This window comes from Dendrobium catenatum, unplaced genomic scaffold, assembly GCF_001605985.2.
Source record: "Dendrobium catenatum unplaced genomic scaffold, ASM160598v2 fragScaff_scaffold_315, whole genome shotgun sequence".
In the NCBI taxonomy this organism is placed as follows: Eukaryota; Viridiplantae; Streptophyta; class Magnoliopsida; order Asparagales; family Orchidaceae; genus Dendrobium; species Dendrobium catenatum.
In genome coordinates, this window is record NW_021318777.1 from 1,099,115 (window position 1) to 1,110,985 (window position 11,871).

At 39.8% G+C, this 11,871-nt stretch overlaps 2 protein-coding genes across 2 annotated transcripts; one reads left to right on the top strand and one right to left on the bottom strand.

Moving 5' to 3' along the window:
- Positions 1 to 239: 239 nt before the first annotated feature.
- LOC110102930 (extensin-like) lies at positions 240 to 1,463 on the bottom strand. The gene has a single exon (XM_020831450.2). It carries the CDS (start codon positions 1,461 to 1,463, stop codon positions 240 to 242), a length of 1,224 nt encoding a protein of 407 aa, XP_020687109.2.
- Positions 1,464 to 6,846: 5,383 nt separating this feature from the next.
- On the top strand, positions 6,847 to 8,810 carry LOC110102945 (peroxidase 5-like). The gene is made up of 4 exons (XM_020831467.2): positions 6,847 to 7,080; positions 7,269 to 7,460; positions 7,587 to 7,749; positions 8,401 to 8,810. Exons 1-4 carry the CDS (start codon positions 6,847 to 6,849, stop codon positions 8,808 to 8,810), a joined length of 999 nt encoding a protein of 332 aa, XP_020687126.1.
- The last annotated feature ends 3,061 nt before the right edge of the window (positions 8,811 to 11,871 follow it).

Genomic DNA, 11,871 nt, shown 5'->3' on the forward strand with positions numbered 1-11,871 from the left:
CCATAATTGACTATGTCTTTGAGCAGTTCTATGCTATTATGTTCTGCTGCTGTGCATGCATACTGAGCCATGTCGCCATGGGAGAGGTCTGCGCCATTGTCTATCAGGAGCCTTATTACAGGTTCATGCTTGCCGAGAACTGCTTCCCATGAAGGAACAATTCCTACTAAATCTTGAACATTGGAGGTCTTGTTTTGAGAAGAGGCTGGGGCGTGGTCTCTGAGAATCAGATTGACGGGCTAGGCCGGGGTTTGAGGAGCAAATCCGGCTTCCATGTTTGCATCGTCCGATGCTAGTTGTTCACAGGGCTTTGTGCTGGCTGATCTGATCGGACTGGTTGGGGACGGATAGCGTGTAGAATGAAGTGAGTGCGTGTAGATAGAGCATGCTCGGGTGCTGGACTGCAGGTTCAGGTCGCCTGTGAAAGCAGGGATCGAAGGTCGCTTGCTGGAGCGGAAGGAAGCAGTTGGCAGTTCGGGCAGCAGGATCTGGTCGCACACGGGAGTGAAGCGAGGCTGGTCGTGCGCGGAAATGAAGGTAGAGCCTAATTTGTGCGAGACTGGAGTGGATGCTGTCGGATCGGAAAGTGAAAGCAGGGTCGGTGGAGCAAAATCGCGAGAGTTGAGTCTGTGGGATTCACCACCTCTGTCAGAATCGCTACCTGGAGCAAGGTCGCCAGAGAAGCGCTGCCAAGGAGCGGAGTCTCCAGAGACTGGCGCTGGGGGTGCGGGAGCCTGGTCGGCGGCTGGGGGTACGGGAAGCTGGTCGGCGGTTGGGGTTGCAGGAAGATGGTTGGCGGGGGTCTGGTCGGCTGCTGCCGGCGGCGAAGGAGCGGCGGTTGTGGGATGGGGCTTCGTCTGAGCCGGCGGTAATGGAGGATGGGTAGCAGAGGGATTGAGAGGAGATGGAATCGGTCCAGTGAGCTGAGCAGAGGCATCGGACTCGTGCAGGTAAGGCGTGCAGGTGTTGCACGCGGAAGTCCATGCTACAGGCAGCGGGCCAGACTCGGTCGCTGGACCTTCGAGGGCGACTGGTCTTACGCGGGTAGGTCTGCGTTGGAAATGAACGGAGTCGGATGCAGAAGTAATCTGTGGAGGCGGATCGCGCCATCTCAGCGGAAGTTCGAGTGGCAGATACTCTAGCGGCGGGGGACGCCATCGGAGAGGGAGTTCGAGCGGAGGGTAGTCATCAACCACAATCGGTTGATTGCGGATTCCTTTGCGGGAAGCGGAGTAAAAGAGGGAAGGGTATTCCGGCGGCGGATCACGCCATTGAAGCAGAAGCTCGAGAGGCGGATAGTCATTGATCTCTCGTCTTCTTCGACGTCGATCATCATCGATCGCCCATCTCCTTCGGTGGCGATCTTCATTGACCGCCCATCTTATTCGGCGTCGATCTTCGTCGACCGCCCTTGTTCTACGGCTTCGAACGTCGTCGACAGCCGACCTTCTTCGGTAGTCCATCGATCTTCACAAGCTCCAAGCTCTGATACCAACTGATGTAGTGGATCGTCGGAAGATGATACCTGCAAGAAGGATTTGGGTTTTCCCAATTCAGGGAAGAAGAGGAAGAAGAGCTCAAAGGCTTCAAAGACTAATATATTTCATTCAATGATCCTCTCTTACAATAGCTTGTATATTTATAGGGTAAAAGAAGTATTCTAGAAACTAGTGGTAACAAACTAAGATAAAGTAATCCTAAGGACTATATAACTAAAGATGTTCCTACATCAACTTGGTTTTGACCCAAAAAAGATAAAGATACAACCATCCAAAGATGATTACGTGAACATCAGCAAAAGGAAGGAAGAAACTACAATGGAACAAACAATCAAAATAAAAGGGGATGACCGAATTAGGGCTTAGGTATTGACGAAACACTCCATTCATCCAAACGGTTGACCCGGACCCTCCAAAGGGCAAGCAACAAGCCAAAAAAAAAAAAAAAAAAAAAAAACCAAATCACACATGAAGAGCAGCAAGAACCTACCAGCATTGGTTGCCAACAAGCCATACGATCAGATGAAAAGCAGGTTCGCCTCATTATTGCCCGGGCTAAAAATCTCAGCCCCACCAACTAAGCCAACAAAAATGAATTGCAAATCCAAATCCAAAGTAACGTGGAACCGATTAGCCACATCATCCATCCAAACAAAATGAACCTTATTTGGATTTCCTGTGATGACGATTTCCCCCAACCAATGAAAAATCATTTCCCATAAGAGGATCCACTTGCAACTTATAAGCTTCACGAAGACTCCCAGACGAATCAACAAAGACAGCTCGAACCTCGTCCGAATTAACAGGGGAAACACTCAACCAATCTGAATGGTCCACAGGACAGTCTCTAAACTTGCACAATTGAGCTTGCAAAACAACATTGGAAATAAGAGTCACCGGCACATCAACAAATTAAGCAGACATAAGAGCCCCCATAGATGTACCCGAAATAATTACAGGAGAGGCATCAGTAGACCCACCCAAATTAATGTATATATTATCCATAACCATATTAACTCCACATTGACAACATTATCCACCAAAAAATCACCAGAACCACCGTCACTAGAGAAATCATCACCAACAATAAGAGCAACAGGTGCACAAGCTCCCTCCAACACAATAGCATCAACACAAATCTAAGAGCAAATGGCAGGAACATGATCCTTCACCGAGACCTTCAAAGGAGGAACCAAAGAATCAGAGCCCTACACGGGGTCCTGGTTGGGTACCCATTGGGTACCCACGCTCTGCGCTAGCAGGCTTTGCCCACCCATGCCCACCTATGGTGACTTTCGGGATGTCATACCCACCCACACCCACCCAATTTTCACGCTTCTTGAATGTAGTCTGCCACGGATTAATTGCCTTGAGTTTTTTGCCATTTTTTCTGACTGCAAACTTTCAAGCCACATATCAAAATTTATCGTAGTCATGATGCGGTTCAGTGTTGCGCACTGTGTAGTAAGGATTAATGTAATATACTGTATGCATATGGTAATTAGTAATGTAAATTAGTTTGTCCACTGATGTTGAGTACTCACCCATACCCACCCACGAGGTCATGGGCGTACCCATACCCACCCATGCCCATTGGGTATGGGTGGGTACGTGGGTGAGTGTGGGTATGGGCACCCAATGCAGGGCTCTGCAAAGAATCCACAATTGCTGGAGCATGAGCCGCATCCACAAGCACCACCAAAAAATCCAAAGGCTGAATGTAGTAAAAAATAAGGGCATCCACAATATCAACATTATTCAAAACAGGTTCAGGTACCACTCCACAAGCCAAAGACTAAATGCCATCAACATGGCCATCCACAAGATTAACATTATTTAAAACATGTTCAACAATCTTATTGAAAATAGAATGAGCTAAAGCTAAATGGGGATGCAGGATTTTGCATTCAGATTTGTAGTGCACCAAATACTTGCAATGTGAGCAATAACAGGAAAAATCCTCTATCACAACCGGTTGTATATACCCCAAAGTTTTCGGACAAACACACACCCTATCAGGATAGGATTTCATAACATTTAGCTCAACTAGTACACGAGCCACTGAAGGCCTAGAGCTAGACGACGTAGCTTGATCAATCTTAAGAGGCTGACCTAACATAGAATCGAAACCATGCAAAATTCGTGGGGAGAAGAGATGGGGTCGTAGGTTAAGGAAAGAAATCCATATAGGAAAATTGGGTAATTCAATATCCACATAAAAGTTTGTCGTCCATTTAAAGATCTTTCTTCATGTAACAATTATTGACAAAATAAGAGTGGTGAGCAAACACACGGCAGTAGTCTAGCAAGTTCATTAACAAGTTTGATTAACACATGCATGGGATTAAGAACAGTAACAGAAAACTCGCCATTGAGCTTGAGGTTAAATTTTTTTTTGAATACCCTCAAGTGACGGTCTGCGTGAAGGGAATTTTCCTACCAAAGCAAACTCAAAAGGAGCTGCTAACGTTGAAATTTTAGCTTTCAAAATTCACAATGAGGGCAAACCACGGAAGGAAACTATTTTGAGATCCGAGAAAAGAGAGGGGGAAGAACCATTAGATAAAGCATCATGGAAAGACTTCAAAGAAGATTTGCTGGCCAAAAACCAGGATCAACCAAGAGCTTTCCCGCCTTCGACAAAAATGATAGGGAGAAACTAGCCGGAAAAAAATGCAAAAAAAAGATTAATAAGAAATCAGAAAGGGAGAAACCTTCCCCGAGAGGAGAAGAACCATCAGCGGCCACGAAAAGGGTAGCAGAGAACGGAGCTCCGATCAGGACGAAACCCAAGTAGAGCACCCAGAGAACGTGGCGGGTTTTGATATATAAAAAATGTTGTATTCCCATAATATGTGAAATTAAAATGTTTTGTTTAGGGTTTAGAGTTTTGATAAATTAACTATTTTAAAAATATCATCCAATCAGAGGCGGAACCGTTTCCGCGTGAGGGCTATTTTGTAAATTTGCCCCCTCCTCTCCTAAATTAATTATTTTGCCATAGCCGACCCTCTCTCTCTCTCTCTCTCTCTCTCTCTCTCTCGCAAATTATCCCGCATAGCCGCCTGACCTGTGCCCATTTCTCTTCTGTGGCGAGTGAGAGCCTGCCTTCGGCGGCTGGGCCTTCCACCTTCGTCTACTCGTCAAGTTGGTTGTTGCAGATGCCTCTGCGTCACCTGGTAGTCTAACCGCCAAGAAATCTATCGATCCTTTCCATATTTCAGGTACTTATGATTTTAGAAATTTTGATTGTTGCTCCAAATTTTTGATCTTAGAGCTTATGTTTTCTATTTTGTGCTTGCCGTCTTGTGGTTTTTCTTACTGCAGTTCTACTTTTATTATTATTATTATTATTTTATTTATTTATTTTTTGCATTTCTGCTTTTATAAATAAAGAATATTTGTGAAATTAGGTTTTTCTATTACGAGATCATGGTTATGGTTTTCATAATTATTAATTTTACTTGTTTGTTTCCCTTCATAATTAATGCAATGCACGTTCATCTGAAGTGAGAAGGTGCTTCTTAGGACATGGAGATCTCATTGATAATTAAATGGAACAAAATTGAAACTTGGATTTGCAAGAATTATAACATACATAATACATGGTTAGTGGCTTGGTTCTAATCTCGTAATTTTTTTCCTTCATTTAATTTACTTTGTTGATCAATCATACCATTTCACCTGTTTTTAAATGATTGATTGCACAACTTAAGTGGAACTATCCAAATTATTTGTATATGTTCATTACTGACTGGTTTTAACTAAACCAATTGAATTCCAATTCAATACATTGAGTTCTGATTCAGGTATACAATTGCTGCGATGTAAAGTTTGTAAGATTGTGCTCTAAATTATATAAGAATTTCTAAATTATGTAAAGATTTCTTTGACCATTCTCAAAGACTAACTCTATTTGATGTATATAACTAATTATTAATATGAGAACACCAATTTTTTCATAGGATATATCAAATGGAACATTATTTAAAGAGGAAAGAAAGTTAACGTTTGGAGATTAATATTAATAATCACCCAATAGATCCTGGAATTCTGCCTTCAACTTAGTGGTACGATATATATATATATTAGCCACATCCTCCTACCAATTGAGTGGTAGTCCGGCGGAGCTCAGGGCCTTAGGTGGTGGTCCGACAGAATCGAGGCGGTGGTCAAGGAGGAGCTTCTTTTTTCTCTTCCTTCTCTTGATTCGGTCCCCTTTCAAGAGAAATGATAGGTATATTTATAGATTTCTGAAGTGACAAGGTCCATAAATAGGTGAGAGATCAAGGGTAAATGGAGAGTGGTTTGATGGATGGCCGATGTTGAATCCCTTGATTATGAACTTTTTTATGGACATTTGAATGTCTTAGTAATGTTGGAATTCAGTGATCTTGGGCTTGTTGGATTCGACTCGTCGAGCCGCTCGATTTGACTATAAGAACACAATGTTTGGAAACCGTTTGGTAATCCAAATTGTGGTTCGAACCTTCTAACAGCGCTTTGGGTCCTTGATTTGGACTCATTTGAGCTCGGATTGAGTCAAATTTGGTGTCGTTGGATTCGTATTTCCAAGACATTCAGTTTGACTATAAGTTTGTTGAAATCGGAGTTCAAATGGTCCCAATTTTAATTTCAGAAGTTTCCCACTTAATTTTGCTTCGAGATTCGTGCCCTATCAAGATAATTTTTTGATGACATATCAATATATACATGACTCATAAGACCATCTAAAAAATTTTTAGTGACACAAGCTCTCTCATGATTGAGAAAACTCACAATTATTGCAGTTTGATGAAATTCCAGGCCTCATAGTCGGTCAATTGCTCCAAACATAGATTAATCCGATATGAATCTCAACGTAAATTTGGATCTAAAAGTAAAACAAACAAAAAACTTTCAAAAATTGTTTTGACTTTTAGGCGTCAAGTTGTGCATAATTGTTTTTCTTTTAGCTAAAGTGATGATTATATGTCAAAACTGAATGTTGGTAGGAGGCAGCTTTTTGGGATATTTTTCCTTATGGAATTATTACAGAATGAAAGGGGAATTTCCTAAATCTGCTTTCTTTTTCTTCCTGCTGGCTTCTTCGCCAAAAAGTTTTCAATAGCTGCTCGGCTTTGAATAGCTGCTCATCACAGCTCGCACGTTCACAGACGTGAAGGCCAGCACCCTAAGTTTAATGTAAGTTTTTTTTCGAAAGTCTATGAAGAGTTGTCCTATACTAAATATCATAAACGTGAAAGCTATATATATAAGAGGCCATAAAGGAAGTCTCAGCAGTACAAACCTCAAAGACATTGCTCTTCAGTTCCGACCAAGCAGCTTGAATTGGGAGGAATTGAAGATGGCTTTGAGGGGAGTTCTGCTGCTTCTCTTTGGTGTGCTATTGTGCGTTAACGTTCATGGCTTCCAAGCAGTACCAGTAGGAGGGAATGGGACGCTCCAAGTAGGGTATTATTGGAGGACATGCCCTCAGGCAGAAAGAATAGTGAAAGAGGAGGTTGCCAAGGCTGTCTTCTCCAATTACGGCCTTGCAGCTGGTCTTGTTAGATTGCATTTTCATGATTGTTTTGTCAAGGTAAGCATCGCTTAATATACTATAATTTAGATAGCTTGATTTATTAGGTCTTCATTGTGAATGGACAAGAAAATTCTCAACTAATTATATAGAAAATATTTGGCGTATTACTATTTTTCTTTTCACGTAGTTCTACATAAATATTACTCTCTTTAAAGTTTACTAATTTACTTGTGAGTGCTGGTCAGGGTTGCGATGGCTCAGTTTTAATTGATTCGACATCTAATAATGTGGCGGAGAAAGATGCTCCACCGAACAATCCAAGCTTGCGAGGTTTTGAAGTGATTGACAATGCAAAGGCTCGCCTTGAATCCCTCTGTAGTGGAGTTGTTTCTTGTGCTGACATCCTCGCCTTCGCTGCTAGAGATAGTGTTCAATTTGTGAGAAATAACATTTACTAATTATCTATTCATTCATATCTTCAATTTTATATCATATTTCAAGTCAAATAATTTTAACGTTATAATTGCATGTTATGAATATTAAATATGAATATGTTGTTGTAGAGTGGAGGGTTCCCATACAAAGTCCCAGCAGGTCGTAAGGACGGACTAATCTCTCATGCTAATGAGACTATAAGCCTTCCGCCTCCTACCTCCAACCTAAGCCAACTAACACAAATGTTTGCCAATAAAGGACTTAGCCAAGGAGAGATGATCACCCTCTCAGGTAATATGGCTTCATGAGTTCTTAAATATCTTGCGAGAACTTAATTACATGTAAGATTCAATCTCACATTCATACAAGAACTTTCTTTAAGATTAAGTTCTCTAACTTTTACAAGCACTCGCAACATGCATTATGAGTTCTCTAACTCTTGCAAAAACTCGCATCATAAAATATGTAAAAGAAATTGAAACGAAAATTTTGAATTTACCTAAGTTTTAAATCCACAAGATCTTAAACAAAATGATTTTAAATGGGAGCATGCCAATTTCAAATTACGATTTCTCTTCCTTTTTCCTTTCACTTTCTTTTTTCATGAGTTAATCATCTATGGAGCAAACTAACTCCTTATACGAGTTATTTGATCAAACGGTCCATAAACGAGTTATCAAATTATCTCTTCTTGACCAATAGGATTTAAACATAAATAATTAAATTTTAATAATTTTAATATATATATGGATCACTTAATGATTTATATATTTAAATATACATACTTAAATAATTATTGCGACGTCTCGCATAATTATTATATTTAATTATTCTTATAACATGATCACTCAAACCTTGCTTTATAACAAGATTAGCCGGATCAAAACATAATTTACTCATGAACTTCAATGACTAATTCTAATTATTTTTGTCATAACATAGGAGCACATACTATTGGACGCTCGCATTGTTCGTCCTTTAGCAAGCGGTTGTACAACTTCAGCTCTACAGTGAGTCAGGACCCCAGTCTTGATCCCATATATGCTTCACAACTAAAACTACAATGCCCGAACAGCAACATTAGTGCCAACTCGACCGTGTCCATGGATCCACGCACACCGATTCTGATGGACACCAGCTACTACAGTGGCATATTAGCCCATCGTGGGCTCTTTACGTCTGACCAGACCCTTTTGTCGAACTCTTCTACTGCTGCGTTGGTGCAACAAAATGCACGCAATTGGTGGCTATTTCAGAGAAAGTTTGTGGCAGCTATAATCAAAATGGGGCAAATTGATGTGCTTACTGGAAGTCAGGGAGAGATACGGGCCAATTGCAGGAGGATCAACTAACTGATCGATGCCATATATATCTATTTAAAAGTTGGCTTTGTTGTCTTTAATTTTCAGCCGGCATTATCATTTGATTATTATTATATTCTTGCAATGATTCTTGACCTGATTTTTTATTTTTTATTTTTTTTGTGAATGTTACTTGCTGAAGCTATATGATTCTGTATTATTTTGATGCCATATTAATAAAATTTTGATCAAATTGATGCGTTCTATGGAGTTTTAGAGTACTCCCGCAGAGCTTGAAGGTCTTGCATGTATGCCGATCCTTTCGTGAAAAATAGCTTCGTTGGGGTTTGGCCCCCCTCAGGCTTACTACCTAATTAACGCTGAATACTTAACAGAACGCGTACATTTTTATTTTTATAGTCAGGAAATAATAATAAATAAGTCAAGATTCTTAAATATAGTGATAAATTGTTTAATTACATCTTAATTTTGTATGAAAATACAACACATATGGATATAAGAAAAGAGTTGCGAAAAATACAAATGTTTTTATGAGAAAATTCGAAAAAAAGGAAAAATTATGGGGCATGGCTCAACTGAAATTATTATGTAGTATTTGTTATCAGTGATTGCAAGTGATGCGCTTCCTAATGTTTGGGGAAGGTGTTGATTTAACATAATAAACAAAAGTTGTACAAAACGATTCTCATGGGTGTAAGTTAAAAAAGTCCTAAGAGTTAGGTGTTGTTTTGAAGAGATCATTTGTTATATATTTATTTGTGCTCCTTTGATGAGGGGAAACTAGCTGAGATAGAAAACCAATATTTTTTTAGTTAAACCCCATAGAGGGTGTTGTACGCATTAATATGAAAAAAAAAAATACGAAGTCCTTAAAATGAATCAAAAACTCAAAAAATACTCATAGTGCTACATTCAAAAAGAAAAAAAGGCACAATGAGTCTAAGATCCTTTACTAGTTACATATAAAAAAGAAAATGACCGGCAGAAGGGAGAACCCAATAAAGCCCAATAATGAAGCACTAGAATAGAGGTATGTGTTCGAGCCTGGATTAAAAAAAAACAAGTAGGAGAAAGAAAACAACCAAAGGGATAGGATACGCAAGAGAACTATAAAAGAAGCATAAACCCACAACTGCAGAAGGATGCACGACTGCCAGTAGTAGAAAACAACAACTAGTTCAACCAAAACTAAAGGGCAGAACCAAGATTCGAAACTGCAGAAAAAGACACTAGAAAAAAACTCAAATTAGCAAAGCACGAAAGGTGAAACAACCAAACCATCACGGTAAATAACAAAATCAGAAGACCACACAGCCAGTACCCAACCCCACAAATTCGAGCGGCAAAGCAGCCTGCCTCATCACCAGATCAGAACAACCCAAGAACCAAAAGGGCAACACCAATATACCAACCCCAAAATAACAATCAGCAATAAAAAACCCAGTCAGGCACACCACCAGAGGGCCCAAACGAAAGAAACCAGGCAACTCGGACCAAACCAACTAAGAAAAAAAAAAGGGCAAACAACAACAAGAAAGAAAAAAACCCCAACACTAGAAGAACCCACCTCTAGCAGAACTAACCACTAGGAGTCAGATTAGAAAAAAACTTTAGATCTAGTTGGTCTATCATCAGAATACTTGAAATCTCACACCACATTTTTTTTTATTTTTCTTGCCCTCAACATTTGAAAAAGCATCATTACCGACTTGCACCATATTCAAATCATAATCCTCGTGAGAATTATTACCAAAACCATCATTATATACCTTCCCCAAAATCTCCGATAGCCAATGAATTGAGGGAGTTAACCAGTTAGAATGATCAACATGATTCTCATTCGAATGCAAAACCAATTGGTGTTTCACTAAACCCAAGTTTATAATGCTTCATCAAAAATATGACAAGGTATGTTGATTATAAGCACTCTATTAGAAACATCCATACTATCAGGAACATCAACATGAAAATAAATACCAAGAGTCTCCTATTCAGACAAATTAACATCCACTCTAGAAACCACATTTAACATGTTATCATCGACCCAATGATTCAAAGTATTGTTACACATATGAGTAGTTTGAGGATTATCAAAAGTACCAATAGGAGGAAAATTAATATTAGCAGTCATATTAATAAAAGTATCCACCATATCCTCAATGGCAGCATCAACAAAAACAAGAGGAACTAAATGATTGATTTCTTAAATAACAACATTCTCAGATCTAGGAATATTCAAAGAAAACTTAGGATATTTCTTATCAACAAGAGTCACCAATTTGGGGATAATCATCACTTCTTTTTCTAATTGAGGATTAAGGAGAAAGCTCTCCTTTTTTAAATGCTCTAAAGATTTGCAATGATCACAAAAAGAAGAGAAAAAATCTTCCATCACAACACTTTGAATGCACCAAAACTTTTCAGGCCCAATCCATATATTACCAGGATATCATTTAGTGATATCCAATTTCACTAAGAAGCAACCGAAGAATGTAATTCGGTCGAAGTTGCATTAACAGTTTGAAGGGGATAATCAAATAATGAACCAAGCCTGTGCAAGATACATGAGAAGACAGATGAGGTCGAAGACTAGGAAAGAAATCCCAAATAGGGATGATGGGAGATTCCTCAGAGATATCGAGAGTAGGATACCATTTAATCAACTTTATAAAGTAATTGTTGACAAAATATGATTGATGGGAAAACACTCTACAATAGTGCATGTCATTATAAAGCTTTATCAAATATAACTTGAGTGATATGTATATGGAAATTTTATTTGATTAACATGAATTTTAGAGGTGTCTAAATTGGGTTGTGGGACGTGTTTGGATCAAACTTGGCCCGACACTGACCCACTACTATTTTGACACGACTCGAATCCAACACATTTTTTCCAACCCGAACTCGACCTTTCTGGTTTCCAGGTTAACCCTACCTGATACATAATTTGACTATGGGAGTCTCGACGTGCAGGTTAGGCATAGCTCGTGCGGTCTTCCGTCGATGAGCGACAGCTCAGGCAAAGTCAGCGGAGCTAGCGGGACGATGGGGAGAGCCAATGAGGCTGTCAGAGACTCGGAGGGATGGC